Below are 18,583 nucleotides of genomic sequence, written 5' to 3'. Positions count from 1 at the left end.
CGCTGTGTCCCCACTCTTCTTGTAACCCAAGTTAAACTATAAACTAACCACACATTCAAGGGGGTGCGATAACAACCCCTCAAACCCCAGGCTCTCTCCAGGAACGCCAACCTTGAATTGCTCACCACCCTCTGGAAGGTTAAGGAAAATACAGTATATGAGATGAGTCAGGCAGTTACAGAAGCTCAGTGAAGAGTGTTTATCAGGCCTGTGTATCTGCAGATATTCCAGGTAACTGTCCCAGACATAAACATCTAAGGGACCCACTGCAAACTAGTTTGCTCCATGTCACTGGCAGGATGCCAGCAGTGACAATGGGGTGGCTGCAGGGAGAGGTGGGGCAGGACAGGGTGGAGGAAAAGCCAACGATAGGAAAGAGATGCTGGGAACAGCTTTCAATATGAGGACACCCAGGAAGGGAGACCCCACTTAGTGACAAGTAGAGAGGGGGAGGGGAAGTTATTCATGTCAGGCCTCTATCTCTGGCTGCCAGGTGACATGGGGGCAGTTATCCAACCTTGGATGGTGGGTCCGTCACTGGTAAAGTGGGTGCCTGTGACTTTCTCAGTGACTGGACAATGTAGCAAGTATTAACGTAAGACTGTTCTGAGGTCCTGAACAACGAAACCCCTCTTCTCAGCTGGGGAATGAGGCCGGCAAGGCCATGGTGACTCCACGCTGCTCTCTTAGAGCTGCTGCTTTTACATGGAAGCCCCCCCCCCCATAAGGGATTTCCTCTCCCAGATTGTGCTTCTATCTTCCCTCTGGAAACTGGAATGACATCTCTTGGTATTTTTTTTTTGGGGGGGAGGGGGTTGTCTTTTTGCCTTTTCTAGGGCCTCTTCCATTGGCATATGAAGGTTCCCAGGCTAGGAGTCGAATCAGAGCTGTAGCCACTGGCCTACGCCAGAGCCACGGCAACGCTGAATCAGAGCTGAGTCTGTGAACTACCCCACAGCTCATGGCAACACCAGATCCTTAACCTACTGGGCAAGGCCAGGGATCGAACCCACATCCTCATGGTTACTAGTCAGATTCCTTAACCACTACGCCATGATGGGAACTCCTCCTTTTAGTATGTCTTTGAAAGAGCTTTTCTCCTTGAAATGTTTTAACTGCGGCCATGTAGGCTTATGAAAGAAACATTCCATGAAGGTGAAATATAGAATTTCAGTAACACTCTAGTTAGGTGTGGGCCATTGTTGTGCTTTTCAGGTGGTTATGTTACAACAGTTTCTGGTTTTCATTTCACTGGGAAAAACTTCCAAGAAGAGGCTTGCATTGAGGAAGAAGGAAAAGGACATAAAACCACAAGACTGCCTGTGGACAGAAGAGCTTCCTGGCCCTGGTTCGGGTCCTTCGTTTCCAAAGAATCCTCGAACTGCTGGTGGTGAAAATGCTGAACACAGGCAACACCAGAGTTGGAGCAACAGCAGATTTTTACCTGCTTCCTGTGCTCACACTACCAGGGAGAATCTGGGGGTGTGGGGGGTGCTTATGAAGACAGGAGTGTGCAGGGATTGGAGGAAAGCTGTGCCACCGGCTGAAGAGAGAACAGGCCACAAGCGACCAGGTGGTCCTAAAAACCACAAGAAGCAGCCTTCAATGCGGGGACAGTGGTAACTCTTAGGAAAGAGAGGATTTCTAATTTGTCTTGTTCTCCTGTTTAGTGATAACGGGGTAAATAAGGAAGATTAAATTATGTGTCATTATGACTACACCATGTTTAATAAAGTTGAAATTGAGAGAACATCTTTGTAGAACAGAATTCTAAGTCTCACCCACTCATGGTGTGTCATGAAGCAAAACTGAATGAATCCCTTTGGAGAGCCAACACATAAAGCTACCTACCAGGTCACTGTTGTTTACCAGCCAGACTTCTGTTTGACTGACTTATAGTAAACAAAAGCACATCACCCATCTTTCAGCAGAATAGTCACCAGTGCAGCAAAATCTAATAATTACAGCTTAAGCACTTGCAGTGACTGGACTTTAAGGTGACAGCACTGATGGTTATGCCCTTCATCAGTGTCCATCACTCCCCAGTCACTCTCCCAACCCAGAGGCTGGCTGCCTGCCCTCTGAAGCATTAAGCTTTGCAGCTGATGGACTTGTCTTTATGTCCTTAAACCTTTCAGAACAGACAATCACCTGCTTTCTGGAAAGGAAACAGGTACAGGCATCGCTCGGAGACATTGCAGGTTCAGTTCCAGAACACCACAATGAAGGGACCATCGTAATAAAGTGAGTCACATGATTCTCTGGTGTCCCAGGGCACAGAGAAGTTATGTTTACACTCTACCGTAGCCTATCAAGTGTGCACTAGCATTGTTTCTTAAAAAAACAATGTGTAGACTTTAACGTAAAAATAATTTATTGCTAAAAAATGGTAGCCATCATCGGAGTCTCCTGCAAGCATCACTGGATCCTGTGGTGTCTCCTGACAGTGGTTACTTAGCATTAATAAGATCACTGAAATCAACTCATTGTCACAGGCTAGGGGTTAACCTTAAAATACTTTGCATTCCTGTGGGATTATATGCAGCCAAAGGTTTTTCCTTTCAGGGATGATTTCCTTATCATTTTATAAAGCCACACCCTAACATATATTGAAACTCAGCAAAAACAGAGGGAAAGAACAAAGAAAGAGAGAAGATTAAAAAAGAAAGAGTAAAGGAATAAAGGGAGGAAGGAAGGAAATAGAGCTAAGGAAGGAAATGTTAAATCACTAAAGAACAAAGCGCCAATCACAACAGGAAGAAAGACACTAGACAGACACCCACAGACCAAGCCTGGAGCCTGCTGTGTGTGCAGAGTCCAGATCTGCTGTGTAAGACACTTGCTGGGTGTTTCTCTACAGGCCCTCAGCTCCCCATCTCCCTTCTTTCTACCCTCTCACCTGTGATGCAGAGGCTGGGTCTCTCAAATCTCATTTCAGAGGCTCTGTGACCTGCTCCCCTTTGGGAGGTTCTGCCATTAGGGGGCACAAGAGGGAGACTGACGGTGGGACTCAGAGCTAATGGTCTACCTGGTCTCTGCTCCTCCTGCAGCATCACCTCAGCAGTGATGACTGCTCCCAGCTCCCAGCTCTCTCAGCACATGGAGAACCTGCCTCCTCGGGCTCCCTCACAGACATGACCAGCAGCTGGACGGTGACTTGGAGGATTGAGTGCTGACTCTTTAGAGCCTCTCCTCTCGGTTCTTAGGTCTGGACGTCTGTCCTAGGACATGGGAGTTGGTTCCTAAAATTCTTATCCCAGTGTTTCCTTTCATTTTTCTATCCCTCAAATTCCTATGTAACAAATTTCCTATATTAAATCCCTTCTGTTGAACTACTTTATTTTTCTCACTAGGCCATTTCTTCTCATGGACCCCCCTCTGACAGCAACAGAGGTTCTGAGAAATTCTGGAACCCTAGCCAACCTCCTCAGGGCAGTCTAAATGAGAGGCGAATTTTCTGGATCAAGGACATCCAAAAAAGCTGAAACAGCTGTGACACAGTGACAGTGACTATGTCCCACCATCTGAAATATGAAGCCAAACATGGATTTTGAATATTTTCATGGTTAACCATCTTTCAAAAATGACAATGCAAATAAATTTTTAATATGAAATTATTCAAAAGCACCTTCAGAAAGCAGAGTTAAGTACCTGAGTTAACATCAGGAATCAGAGGAGAAATTAAGAGAAAATTAAATTATTTGGAGGTTTCTATCAAGGTTTACAAGGAAGGATGAGTTAAAAAATTGAACATAAACGGAAACAACTGAAATTCCACAGACGAGGCTCTTACCATCACCTGTTCGCTGTCAATAATGGTGCTCAACCTGTTTGTGATGGTTACCACAGTGCACTGGGCAAATTTCTCACGGACTTTCTTCTTAATTACCTCATCGGTTCTGAATGAAAGAAGGTGATTTAGTTCAGTAAAGATATGAAAAGCAGACAGAGTTTAAAAATCATATGATATTTTCATACTGTGTTTAAAAAATTAATACTGTAAGACTTAATCTTGTTCCTGAAAAACTATTAAAACTTTCCTTAGAAATTTATTATTTTTCATCAAACAGTGGGAAATAGTCTTCCCTTGAAATTACTTGAAATGCTCAGGAGCGAAATTTAGAAATCTAGCTCTCATAGGATACTTCATAACAACATGAATAATACATAACACATTTTGGTGTCTTCTTCTGTTTTCTAGGATAAATGATAACAAGAGCTACCTTTTGGGTGGAGAGAATTAGAAACATTTCTCAGCATCACAAAATATTTCCCATTTACTACATTTAATGTTTGGATTCCAGGTTTCATGGATCCCAGCTCCTACCTGGGATCTACATTGGATGTGGCTTTGTCAATAATCAATATCTGATTTTTCCTGAGAATAGCCCTGGCAAAGGACACCAGTTGTCTCTGTCCAGCACTCAAGTTCGATCCAGATTCTGCTAATTCAGTATTCAGTCTCCCAGGGAGACTTTCAACGGCTTCTTTAAGCTGAACCTGTGGATACAGAAAGAATGACATTTTCCTCAACAAACTGCTACTGAAGTAGACAAGCCTCTTAGACATTCACGCTCTGAGGGCCTCAGGACTTCCTACGTATCTTACATGTGCAGCCAGGTGATGGGGGGAGCTCCTGCCAGTGAGCGATCACTGAGAAAGATGCTAGAGTCAATATAGGACAGAAAGAAATCCTAGAGAAACACAATGATGGAGTGATTTCTCATTTGAAAAGACATCACTAAAGTGATAGGGTCAATTCCAGAAGCATACATAGAAACCACACACTTTGTGAAATAAACCCATGTTTATTTTTATTATCATAAAGTTTCAAATGCAGTTTAAAAAGGCAGTATTATCCTCTACCACTTCCACGATCTCATCATTATTAGAATTCAGAGGATACTAAATGTAATTTTGGCTGCAACAGATGAGTTAATTATAAGTTTAGGCCAATTTCTATGGTAGTTTTTTTTTTTCCTTTTTAGTATAGCACCTACAGGAAATAGAAGTTCTTAGGCTGGGGCCGAATCAGAAGTACAGCTGGGGGTCTACACCACAGCCACAGCAACATCATAGCTGAGTTGCATCTGTGACCTTTGCTGCAGCTTGTGTCAATGCCAGATCCTTAACCAACTGAGTGAGGCCAGGGATGGAACCTCCATCCTCACAGAGACAATGTCCAGTTTGTAACCTGCTGAGCCACAACGGGAACTCCAAGACAGTTTTGACAGGATTTGTCTCCTAATGAACATAACCTCTCTGTCCGCGGAAAACTATATTATAAAACTCTAGAGTAATTTTACTACCTAAGAATCTGAGAAGAGAAATCTCAAGCTGGGAGACAAACAGAAAAATGATTTACTAGGAGTTCCCGCTGTGGCTCAGCAGGTAATGAATCCGACTAGTATCCATTAGGATTCGGGTTCAATCCCTGGCCCTGCCCAGTGGGTTAAAGATAAGACGTTGCCTGAGCTGTGGTGTAGGTTGCAGAGGTGGCTAGGATCTGGCATTGCTGTGGCTGTGGTGTAAGCTGGCAGCTATAGTTCAGATTTAAGCCCTGGCCTGGGAAATGCCACATGATCTGGGAGGGGCACCCCCCCCCAAAAAAAGAAAAGTGATTTACCAGTATTTTCAGTTTTTTTATATGTTTCTGTGTCTGTGTGTACATACACTTCCATCCTCAAATTCCGAGCTTATGAAATATTTTACAACCATTCTCTAAAGCATCTGCAGCCTTCAGAGTCACATGCGGGGAAAAAAATCTCTGTGTATTTGTAAAAAATAGATAATGGATCTATCAATCAAGATAGGATTGTAAAAGATATTGTACCTTCTCTCTTTTTAAATTTTATTTATTCATCACATTATTTATTCTTAATTACTCAATGAATTTCATTACATTTATAGTTGTACAGTGATCATCACAACCCCATTTTAGAGCATTTCCTTCCCAAACTCCCAGCCCATCCCCCACCCCCACCCTGTCTCATTGGGAAACCATAAGTTTTTCAAAGTCTGTGACTCAGTATCTGTTCTGCAAGGAAGATCATTGTATCCTTTTTTTATTTTCCACATGTAATTGATAGCATTTGATGTTGGAGTCTCACTCATCTGGCTGACTTCACTGAGCATGGTAATTTCTAGGTGCATCCATGTTGCTGCAAATGCCGTTATTTTCCTTTCCTTTTAATGGCTGAGTAACATTCCATGTGTATATATGCCACATATTCTTCATCCACTCTTCTGTGGATGGACATTTAGGTTGTTTCCATGTCTTGACTATTGTATATCGTGCTGCAATGAACATTGGACTACGTGTGCCTTTTTGAGTCATGGTTTTTTTCTGGATAGTGCCCTGGAGTGGGATTGCTGGATCAAATTCTATTCTTAGTTTTCTTAGGAATCTCCATACTGTTTTCCACGTGGTTGCACCAATTTACGATCCCACCAACAGTGTACTAGGGTTCCTTTTTCTCCACACCTTCTCCAGCACTTATTATTTGTAGACTTTTTGATGGTGGCCATCCTGGCTGGTGTAAGGAGGTACCTCATAGGGGTTTTGATTTGTATTTCTCTAATAATAGGTGATATTGAACATCTTTTCATGTGTTTTGGCAATCTGTTTGTCTTCTTTGGAGAACTGTTAGTTTAGATCTTCCGCCCATTTTTTGATGGGGTTGTTTTTTTTTTTTTTTTTTTTTTTTGGTATTGAGCGGTAGGAGGCATTTATAAATTTTGGAGATTAATCCCTTGTCATTCGCAAAGATTTTCTCCCATTCTGTGGGTTGTCTTTTTGTTTGGTTTGAGGTTTCCTTTGCTGTGCAGAAACTTTTAAATTAGATCCCATTTGTTTATTTTTGTTTTTATTGTCATTACTCTAGGAGGTGGATCTGAGAAGATATTGCTGTGGTTTATGTTGGAGAATGTTTGGCCTATGTTTTCCCCTGAGAGTTCTATAGTATCTGGTCTTATATTTAGGTCTTTAATCCATTTTGAGTTTATTTTTGTGTATGGTGATAGGGAGTGTTCTAATTTCATTCTTTTACATGTGGCTGTCCAGATTTCCCAGCATCACTTATTGAAGGGGCTGTCTTTTCTGATATGAGTATTGCTACTCAGCTTTCTTTTGATCCCCGTTTGCATGAAATATTTTCAGCCAACCTCTCACTTTCAATTTGTATGTGTCCCTAGAAGTGAAGTGGGTCTCTTGAAGACAGCATACATATGGGTCTTGTTTTTGTATCCATTCAGCCAGTCTATGTCTTTTGGTTGGGGCGTTTAGTCCATTCACATTTAAGGTAATTATTGATATGTATGTTCCTATTGCCATTTTATTAATTACTTTGGATTTGTTTTTGCTGCTCTTTTTCCTTTCCTTCTTCTCTTGTTCTTTTCTGCCTAGAGAAGTTCCTTTAGTATTTGTTGTAAGGCTGGTTTAGTGGTGCTGAATTCTCTCAGCTTTTGCTTATCTGAGAAGGTTTTGATTTCTCCTTCAAATCTGAAGGAGAGCCTTGCTGGGTAGAGTAATCTTGGTTGGAGGTTTTTTCCTTTCATCACGTTGAGTATATCATGCCACTCCCTTCTGGCCTGCAGAGTTTCTGCTGAAAAATCTGCTGATAGCCTTATCGGGGTTCCTTTGTATGTTATTTGTTTCTTTTCCCTAGCTGCTTTCAAGATTTTCTCTTTGTCTTTAATTTTGGTCAGTTTGATTAGTATGTGTCTCAGGGTGTTCCTCCTTGGGTTTACTTTGTATGGTACTCGTTGTGCTTCCTAGATTTGAGTGAGTGGTTCCTTCCCCATGTTAGGGAAGTTTTTGGCTGTAATCTCTTGGATATTTTTTCTGTCTCTTTCTCTCTCTCTTCTCCTTCTGGCACCCCTATAATATGGATGTAGGTGCGTTTCACGTTGTCCCAGAGTTCTCTGAGACTCTCTTCATTTGTTTTCAATCTTTTTTCTCTTTTCTGTTCTGCATCTATAATTTCCACTAATCTGTCCTCCACCTCGCTTATTTGTTCTTCTGCCTCCTGTATTCTGCTGTTAGCTGCTTCTAGTGAATTTTTTATTTCAGTTATTGTATTTTGCATCTCTTCTTGTTTCAGTTTTATATCTTGTATCTCTTTGGTCAGTGTTTCCTGTAAGTTATCCATCTTTGCCTCCAGTTTATTTCCAATGTCTTGCATCATCTTCAGCATCAACAGTCTAAAGTTTTTTTCCTGGAGGCTGAGAATCTCCTCAGGGCTTAGCTGTTTTTCTGGGGTTTTTTCTTTCTCCCTCATCTGAGTTACAGTTCTCTGTCTTTTCGTTTTTATAGGTTTTTGGTGTAGTGACCTTCTTACAGATAATAGAGTTGTAGCCTCTCTTACTTCTGATGTCTGCCCCCTGTGGCTGAAGTCAGTATGGAGGCTTGGTGTAGGCTTCCTGATGGGAGGGGCTGATGCCTGCCCCCTGGTAGGAGGAGCCGATTCTAATCCCTCTGGTGGGTGGGGCTTAGTCTCTGGCTTGGATTAGAGGCAGCTGTGTGCCTGAGGGGTCTTTAGGTAGCCTGTTTACTGAGGGACAGGGCTGTGATCCCACCTGGGTTGTTGTTTGCCCTGGAGCTTCTCAGCAGCTGGCTGATGGGTGGGGCCAGATTTTCCCAAAATGGCCACCTCCAGAGAAAGGCACTGCTGCTGAATATTCCCGAAAGCTTTGCTTTCAATGTCCTTCCCTCACAACAAGACACATTCACCCCTGTTTTCCCAGGATGTTCTCCAAGAACTGCGGTCAGGTTTGACCCAGATTCCCTTGGAGACTTTGCTTTGCCCTGGGACTCAGTGCACGTGAAAGTCTGTGTGCACCTTTTAAGAATGGGGTCTCCGTTTCCCCTAGTCTGGTGGAGCTCTTGCGCACAAGCCCCACTGGCCTTCAATGCCAGATGCTCTGGGGCTCTTTCTCCCAGTGCCAGATCCCCACATGTGAGAGTTTGATGTGTGGCTCAGAACTCTCACTCCTGTAGGTGAGTCTCTGTGAACCAGTTAGTTTCCAGTCTGTGGAGCTTTCCACCCAGGAGGTATGGGGTTGTTTATATCGTGAAATCGCCCCTCCTACCTCTTGATGTGGCCTCCTCTTTTTTTCCTGGAGTAGGGTACCTTTTTTAAGGTTTCCCGTCCATTTTGGTGAAGTGTGCTCAGTCTTTAGTTGTGAATTTTGTTGTTTTTAGGAGAGAAGTTGAGCTCCAGTCCTTCTATTCCACCATCTTAATCCCGTCTCCGAAGGTGCTGTCTTTTCTCCCTTGTATATTCTTGCCTCCTTTGTCATAGATTAGTTGACTGTAGGTGCATGGGTTTAATTCTGGGCTTTCTATCCTGTTCCACTGATCTATATTTTTGTCTTTGTGCCAGTACCATACAGTTTTGATGACTACAGCTGTGAAGTATAATCTGAAGGAAGGGTGCCTGATTCCTCCAGCTCCATTTTTCTTTTTCAGGATGGCTTTGGCTATTCTGGGTCTTTTGTGCTTCCAAACAAACTTTAAAATATTTTGTTCAAGTTCTGTGAAAAATGTCCTTGGTACTTTGATAGGGATTGCATTGAATCTGTAGATTGCCTTGGGTAGTAGAGTCATTTTGATAATATTGACTCTTCCAATCCAAGAGCATGGTATGTCTTTCCATCTGTTTTTGTCATCTTTGATGTCTTTCATAAGCATCTTATAGTTTTCAGAGTAGAGATCCTTTGTTGCTTTTAGGTAGCTTTATTCCTAGTATTTTATTCTTTTTGATGGGATGGTAAGTGGGATTATTTCCCTAATTTCTCTTTCTAATCTTTTGTTGTTAGTATATGGAAATGCAGTCCATTTCTGTGTATTAATTTTATATCCTGTGACTTTGCCAAATTCAATTATGAGCTCTAATTTTTTGGTAGAGTCTTTAGGATTCTCTTAGTAACATATCATCTGCAAATAGTCATAGTTTTACTTCTTCCTTTCCAATTTGGATTCCTTTTATTTCTTTTACTTCTCTGATTGCAGTGGCTAGGACTTCCAAAACTATGTTGAATAGTAGTGGCGAGAGTGGACATCCTTGTCTTGTTCCTGGTCTTAGTAGGAATTCTTTCAGCTTTTCACCATTGAGAATGATGTTAGCTGTGGGTTTGTCATATATGGCCTTTATTATGTTGAGGTAGGTACCCTCTATGCCCACTTTCTAAAAGGTTTTTATCAGAAATGGGTATTGGATTTTGTTAAAGATTTCTGCATCTATTGAGAGGATCATATTATGTGTGTGTGTGTGTGTCTTTTTGCCTTTTCTAGGGCCACACCCGAGGCATATGGAGGTGCTCAGGCTAGAGGTCTAATCAGAGCTATAGCCGCCAGCCTACGCCAGAGCCACAGCAATGCTGGGATCTGAGCCATGTCTGTGACCTACACCACAGCTCACAGCAACGCTGGATCCTTCACCCACGGAGGAAGGCCAGGGATAGTATCCACAACTGCATGGTTCCTAGCTGGATTTGGTAACCACTGAGCCACGACGGGAACACCACAGGATCACATGGTTTTTATTCTCAGTTTGTTAATGTGGTGTATAACACTGATTTATTTGCAGATACTGAAGAATCCTTGCATCCCTGGGATAAATCCCACTTGAGCATTTTGTGCAATCCTTTCTATGTATTGTTGAATTAGGTTTTCTAGTATTTTGTTGAGGATTTTTGCATCTATGTTCATCAGTGAAATTGGCCTGTAATTTTCTTTTTTTATGGTATCTTTGTGTGGTTTTGGTATCAGGGTAATGGTGGCCTCACAGAATGAGTTTGGGAGTGTTCCTGCCTCTGTGAGTTTTTGCAATAGTTTCAAAAGGATAGGTGTTAGCTCTTCTCTAAATGTTAGATTGAACTCGCTTGTGAAGCCATCTGGACTTTGCTTTGTTGGAAGTTTTTAAATCTCAATTTCAGTACTTGTGATTGGTCTGTTCATCTTTTCTATTTCATCTTGGTTTAGTCATGGACGATGATACTTTTCTAAGAATTTGTCCATTTCTTCTAGGTTTCCCATTTTATTGGCATATAGTGGCATGTAGTAGTCTCTTATGATCCTTTGTATTTCTGTGATGTCCATGGTTACCTCTCCCTTTTCATTTCTTTTTTTTTCCCACTGTACAGCAAGGGGGTCAGGTTATCCTTACATGTATACATTACAATTACATTTTTGCCCCACCCTTTCTTCTGTTGCAACATGAGTATCTAGACAAAGTTCTCAATGCTATTCAGCAGGATCTCCTTGTAAATCTATTAAATCTATTCTAAGTTGTGTCTGATAAGCCCAAGCTCCTGATCCCTCCCACTCCCTCCCCCTCCCATCAGGCAGCCACAAGTCTCTTCTCCAAGTCCATGATTTTCTTTTCTGAGGAGATGTTCATTTGTGCTGAATATTAGATTCCAGTTATAAGTGATATCATATGGTATTTGCCTTTGTCTCTCTGGCTCATTTCACTCTGTATGAGATTCTCTAGTTCCATCCATGTTGCTGCAAATGGCATGATGTCATTACTTTTTATGGCTGAATAGTATTCCACTGTGTATATATACCACATCTTCCAAATCCAATCAGCTGTCGATGGACATTTGGATTGTTTCCATGTCCTGGCTATTGTGAATAGGGCTGCAATGAACATGCGGGTGCACGTGCCTCTTTTAAGTAGAGTTTTGTCCGGATAGATGCCCAAGAGTGGGATTGCGGGGTCATATGGAAGTTCTATGGATAGATTTCTAAGGTATCTCCAGACTGTTCTCCATAGTGGCTGTACCAGTTTACATTCCCACCAACAGTGCAGGAGAGTTCCCTTTTCTCCACACCCCATCCAGCACTTGTTATTTGTGGATTTATTAATGATGGCCATTCTGACTGGTGTGAGGTGGTATCTTGTGGTAGTTTTGATTTGCATTTCTCTTATAGTCAGCGATGTTGAGCATTTTTTCATGTGTTTGTTGGCCATCTGTATATCTTCTTTGGAGAACTGTCTATTCAGGTCTTTTGCCCATTTTTCCATTGATTGATTGGCTTTTTTGCTGTTGGGTTGTATAAGTTGTTTATATATTCTAGAGATTAAGCCCTTGTCCGTTGCATCATTTGAAACTGTTTTCTCCCATTCGGTAAGTTGTCTTTTTGTTTTCTTTTTGGTTTCCTTTGCTGTGCAAAAGCTTTTCAGTTTGATTAGGTCCCGTGGGTTTATTTTTGCTCTAATTTCTATTGCTTTGGTAGACTGACCTGAGAAAATATTCAAGATGTTGATGTCAGAGAGTGTTCTGCCTATGTTTTCTTCTAGGAGTTTGATGGTGTCCTGTCGTATATTTAGGTCTTTCAGCCATTTTGAGTTTATTTTTGTGCATGGTGTGAGGGTGTGTTCTAGTTTCATTGCTTTGCATGCAGCTGTCCAGGTTTCCCAGCAATGCTTGCTGAATAGACTTTCTTTTTCCCATTTGATGTTCCTGCCTCCCTTGTCAAAGATTAATTGACCATAGGTGTCAGGGCTTATTTCCGGGTTCTCTATTCTGTTCCATGGGTCTGTCTGTCTGTTTTGATACCAGTACCACACTGTTTTGATGACTGTGGCTTTGTAGAATTTCTTGAAGTCTGGGAGACTTATGCCTCCTGCTTGGTTTTTGTTTCTCAGGATCGCTTTGGGTCTTTTGTGGTTCCATATAAATGTTTGGATTGTTTGTTCTAGTTCTGTGAAAAATGTCCTGGGTAATTTGATAGGGATTGCATTGAATCTATAGATTGCTTTGGGTAGTATGGCCATTTTCACAATATTGATTTTCCCAATCCAGGAACATGGAATATCTTTCCATTTCTTTAAATCTTCTTTGATTTCTTTGATTAAAGTTTCATAGTTCTCGGCATATAGGTCCTTTACCTCCTTGGTCAGGTGTATTCCGAGGTATTTGATTTTGCGAGGTGCAATTTTAAAAGGTATCGTATTTTTGTATTCCTTTTCTAATGTTTCATTGCTGGTATACAGAAATGCAACTGACTTCTGAATGTTAATCTTATATCCTGCCACTTTGCTGAATTTATTAATCAGTTCAAGTAGTTTTGGGGTTGAGTCCTTAGGGTTTTCTATGTATAGTATCATGTCATCTGCATACAGTAACAGTTTTATCTCTTCTCTTCCTATATGGATGCCTTTTATTTCTTTGGTTTGTCTAATTGCTGTGGCCGGGACTTCCAAAACTATGTTGAAGAGCAGTGGTGAGAGTGGGCATCCCTGTCTTGTTCCAGATTTGAGTGAGAAGGCTTTCAGTTTTTCCCCATTGAGTATTATATTTGCTGTGGGTTTCTCATACATGGCTTTGATTATATTCAGGAATGTTCCCTCTATACCCACTTTGGCAAGGGTCTTGATCATGAATAGATGTTGGACTTTGTCAAATACTTTTTCTGTGTCTATTGAGATGATCATATGATTTTTGACTTTTTTTTTGTTAATGTGGTGTATGATGCTGATTGATTTGCGTATGTTGAACCATCCTTGTGAACCTGGGATGAACCCTACCTGGTCATGGTGTATAATTTTTTTGGTATGTTGTTGGATTCGGTTGGCTAAGATTTTGTTGAGAATTTTTGCATCTATATTCATCAATGATATTGGGCGATAGTTTTCTTTTTTGGTGGTATCTCTGCCTGGTTTTGGAATGAGGGTGATGGTGGCATCATAGAATGTCTTTGGGAGTATTCCTTCTTCTTCAACCTTTTGAAAGAGTTTAAGGAGGATGGGCACCAATTCCTCTTTATATGTTTGATAAAATTCACCTGTGAAGCCATCTGGTCCTGGACTTTTATTTGTAGGGAGTGATTTTATGACCTCTTCAATTTCTTTTCTAGTGATCGGTCTGTTCAATTGGTCTGTTTCTGCTTGATTCAGTTTTGGCAGGCTGTAAGATTCTAGAAAATTGTCCATTTCTTCCACATTGTCAAACTTGTTGCCGTATAGTTGTTCATAGTATTCTCTTATGGTTTTTTGTATTTCTGCTGTATCCGTTGTGATTTCTCCTTTTTCATTTATAATTTTGGTTATTTGGGTTCTTTTTCTCCTCTTTTTAGTGAGTCTGGCCAGGGGTTTGTCAATTTTGTTCACCTTTTCAAAGAACCAGCTCTTGGTTTTATTAATGTTCTCTATTGCTTTTTGAGTCTCTATTTTATTGATTTCTTCTTTGATCTTTATAATTTCCTTCCTTCTGCTGACTTTAGGACTTTTTTGTTCCCTTTTCATTTCTAATTTTATTGATTTGAGTCCTCTTTTTTTCATGATAAGTCTGGCTAAGGGTTTATCAATTTTGTTGATCTTTTCTAAGAATTTTTAGTTTCATTGATCTTTTCTATGCTTTTCTTCATTTCTAATTCATTAATTTCTGCTCTGATCTTTATGGTTTCTTCTGCTAACTTTTAGTCTTGTCTGTTCTGTCTCTAGCTGCTTTAGATGTAATGTTAGGTTTTTTGTTTTTTGTTTTTGGGGTTTTTTGGTCTTTTTGCCTTTTCTAGGGCTGCTCCTTCGGCACATGGAGGTTCCCAGGCTAGGTGTCTAATCAGAGCTGTAGCCGCCAGCCTACGCCAGAGCCACAGCAACTCAGGATCCAAGCCGAGTCTGCAACCTACACCACAGCTCATGGCAACGCTGGATCCTTAACCCACTGAGCAAGGCCAGGGATCAAACCTGCAACCTCATGGTTCCTAGTCAAGTTCGTTAACCACTGTGCCACAATGGGAACTCCAATTTTAGGTTGTTTATTTGAGCTTTTTCTTGTTTCCTGAGGTTGGCTTGTATTGCCATAAACTTCCCTCTTATAACTGCTTTTTCTGCTTCCCATGGGTTTGAGAGTGTTGTATCTTTGTTCTCATTTGCTTCTAGGTATTTTTTAATTTCCTCTCTGATATCTTCACTGATCCATTGGTTGTTTAGTCTGCATGTGCCTGTGTTTTTTGCACTTTTTTTTGTTGTTGATTTGAAGTCATATAGCATTGTGGTAGAAAAAGATGCTTGATAGGATTTCAGTTTTGTTAAAGTTACCAAGGCTTGATTTTTGGCACAGAATGTGATCAATCCTACAGAATGTTCTGTATGCACTTGAGAAAAATGTGTATTCTCCTGCTTTTGGATGGAATGTCTTATAAATATCTACTAAGTCCAAATGGTCTAATGCTTCATTTAGGGCCTCTGTTTCCATGATGGTTTTCTGTCTAGATGATCTGTCCATTGCTGTAAGTGGGGTGTTAAAGTCCCCCAGTATGATTGTGTTACTGTCGATTTCTCCTTTTAAGGTTGTTAGCAGTTGCTTTATCTAGTGAGGTGATCCTATGTAGGGTGCATATATATTTACAACTGTTATATCTGCTTCTTGGATTGATCCTTTGATCATTAGGTAATGTCCTTCCTTGTCTCCAAAATATTCTTCATTTTAAGGTCTATTTTGTCTGATATGAGTATTGCTACTCAGCTTTCTTTTGATTCCTGTTTGCATGAAATATTTTCAGCCATCCTCTCACTTTCTTTTTTTTGTCTTTTTTTTTTTTTTTTTTTTTTTTTTTTTTTTTTTTTGCTATTTCTTTGGGCCGCTCTTGCAGCATATGGAGGTTCCCAGGATAGGGGTCGAATCGGAGCTGCAGCCACTGGCCTACGCCAGAGCCACAGCAATGCGGGATCCAAGCCACGTCTGCAACCTACACCACAGCTCACGGCAATGCCGGATCATTAACCCACTGAGCAAGGGCAGGGACCAAACCCTCAACCTCATGGTTCCTAGTCAGATTCGTTAACCACTGCGCCACGACGGGAACTCCATCCTCTCACTTTCAATTTGTATGTGTCCCTAGAAGTGAAATGGGTCTCTTGAAGACAGCATACATATGGGTCTTGTTTTTGTGTCCAGCCAGTCCATGTCTTATGCTTGGGGCATTTAGTCCATTTACATTTAAGGTAATTATTGGTATGTATGTTCTTATTGCCATTTTATGAATTGCTTTGGATTTGTTTTTGTTGCTCTTTTTTCTTCCCTTCTTCTCTTGTTCTCTCCTCTTCTGGTTTGATGACTATCTTTAGCATTGTATTTGAATTGATTTTTCTTATTTGTTTGTGTATCAATTGCAGATTTTTGGTTTGCAGCTGCCCTGAAGTTTTGGTATAGGACTCAATATAAATAGGCAATTGTTTTAAGTTGTTGGTCTCTTAATTGCAAGTGCATCCCCAGTGTCCTGCATTTGTAGGCTCCTCTTCTGACAATTTCTGATATTGGTAGTATAATTGTCAATGGATAATTTCCTATCTTTACTGTATATATGCCTTTACTGGAAAGCCTTGTCATTTGTGGCATTTTTGTTTCTGGTCACAGCCTTTTCTTTTCTGCCTAGAGAAGTTCCTTTAGTATTTGTTGTAAAGCTGGTTTAGTGGTGCTGAATTCTCTTAGCTTTTGCTTATCTGTGAAGCTTTTGATTTCTCCTTCAAATCCAAATGAGAGCCTTGTTGGGTAAAGTAATCTTGGTTGTAGGTTTTTCCCTTTCATCACCTTAAGTATATCATGCCACTCTCTTCTGGCCTGCAGAGTTTCTGCTGAAAAATCTGCCAATAACCTTATCTGAGTTCCCTTGTATGTTACTTGTTTCTTTTCCCTAGCTGCTTTCAAGATTTTCTCTTTGTCTTTAATTTTGGTCAGTTTGATTAATATGTGTCTCGGTGTATTCCTCCTTGGGTTTATTTTATACGGTATTCGTTGCACCTCTTAGATTTGACTGAGTGGTTCCCTTCCCATGTTAGGAAAGTTTTCATTTATTATCTCTTCAAATATTTTTTCTGTTCCTTTCTCTCACTCTTCTTCTGGCACCCCATCATATGGATGTTGATGCATTTAATGTTGTCCCAGAGTTCTCTGAGACTCTCATTTCTTTTCAATTGTTTTTCTCCTTTCTATTCCACATCAGTGATTTCCACTGGTCTGTCCTCCACCTTGCTTATTCATTCTTCTGCCTCCTGTATTCTGCTGTTGGTTGCTTCTAGTGAATTTTTCATTTCAGTTATTGTATTTTGCATCTCTTCTTGCTTAAGTTTTAAATCTTGTATTTCATTGCTCAATGTTTGCTCTAAATTATCTATCTTTCCCTCTGGTTTATTTTGAATGTCTTGCATCATCTTCAGCATCATCAGTCTAAAGTCTTTTTCTTGGAGGCTGAGAATCTCCAGATCACTTAGCTGTTTTTCTAGGATTTTTCTTTCTCTCTTATCTCAGTTATAGTTCTCTGTCTTTTCATTTTTACAGGCTTTGGGTGTGGTGACGTTTTAACAGAAAATAAAATTGTAGCCTCTCTTACTTCTGGTGTATGCCCCCTTGTGGCTGAAATTGGTATGGGGGCTTGCTGCAGGCTTCCTGATGGGAGGGACTGGTGCCTGCCCACTGGTAGGTGGAGGTGATTCCTATCCCTCTGGTGGGTGGGGCTTTGTCTCTGGATGAGATTAGAGGCAACTGTATGCCTGGGGGTCTTTAGGCAGCCTATTTATTGATGGGCAGGGCTGTGATCCAGCCTGGACTGTTGTTTGGCCTGGGGCACCTCAGTGCCCGATGGGTGGGGCCAGATTTTCCCAAAATGGCCACCTCCAGAGAAAGGCATGCTGATCAATATTCCCAGGAGCTTTGTTTCCAATGTCCTTCCCCCACAACAAGCCACATTCACCCCTGTTTTCCCAGGGAATTTTCCAAGGCTGCAGTCAGGTCTGGCCCAGATTCCTTTGAGCCTCTGATTTGCCCTGGGACCCAGGGCACATGAAAGCCTGTGTGTGCCTTTCAAGAATGTGGTCTCTGTTTGCCCCAGTCATGTGGAGCTCTTGTGCATAAGCCCTAGTGGTCTTCAATGCCAGATGTTTCAGGGGCTCTTTCTCCCAATGCCAGATCCCCAGGCATGGGCACTTGATGTGGGGCTCAGAACTCTCACTCCTGTAGGTGAGTCTCTGTGATACAGATACTTTCCAAACTGTGGACTTCCCACCCGGGAGGTTTAGGGGTGCTTATATCACATAATCACCCCTTCAACCACTTGATGTGGCCTCCTCTTTGTCTTCTGAAGCAGGATATCTTTTTGAAAATTTCCAGTCCAGTTGGTTGAAGGCTGTTCAGCATTTGGTCCTAATTTTGTTGTTTTTAGGAGCAAAGTTGAGCTCCAGTCCTTCTTTTCAACCATCTTAATCATGTCTCTAGAGTTTTTTAAGATATCACAATTTCACCATTAAATCTACCCTGTGATTTCAAATCAGTGGATCATCCTATTTTTCTTTATATGTGATGGTTAACTTCTCTCCCTACCTTTCTCTTCCAGAATTTAAATGTAGAAAGATTAATAAACTTAAATGAAATATGAGAGGTGCAATGCTTTTCAAGTCAGAGAAGGTGGAGTAATCGGCTTGATTTAGGAGAATAAAAGCCCACCAGTTGCTTGAATGCAGAGTGAGTGTGTAAAGAATGAGTGCTGACATTCCCTAAGGAACCAGAATCACTGGCAGGAAATTGTCAGGCCTCCAAATCCATCCACAGACTTCAGAACTATCCCTAGAAGGGTGAC

General features: G+C 41.2%; 1 protein-coding gene across 2 annotated transcripts in view; it reads right to left on the bottom strand.

Annotated features, from left to right (window-relative positions):
- Positions 1-970: 970 nt before the first annotated feature.
- LOC110258713 (multidrug resistance-associated protein 4-like) overlaps positions 971-18,583 on the bottom strand; it is a 57,749-nt gene continuing 40,136 nt past the window's right edge. For both annotated transcript variants that reach the window (XM_021081981.1, XM_021081980.1), the window contains 2 exons: positions 4,328-4,500; positions 971-3,899 (listed from right to left, as the gene is read on the bottom strand). In XM_021081981.1, the coding sequence (XP_020937640.1) occupies positions 3,722-3,899; positions 4,328-4,500 (351 nt within the window). In that variant the 3' untranslated portion in view covers positions 971-3,721. The remainder of the gene's footprint in view (positions 3,900-4,327; positions 4,501-18,583) is intronic.

Source organism: Sus scrofa, unplaced genomic scaffold (assembly GCF_000003025.6).
Source record: "Sus scrofa isolate TJ Tabasco breed Duroc unplaced genomic scaffold, Sscrofa11.1 Contig32, whole genome shotgun sequence".
NCBI classification, from domain to species: domain Eukaryota; kingdom Metazoa; phylum Chordata; class Mammalia; order Artiodactyla; family Suidae; genus Sus; species Sus scrofa.
This window is presented reverse-complemented; position numbering and strand designations above follow the sequence as displayed.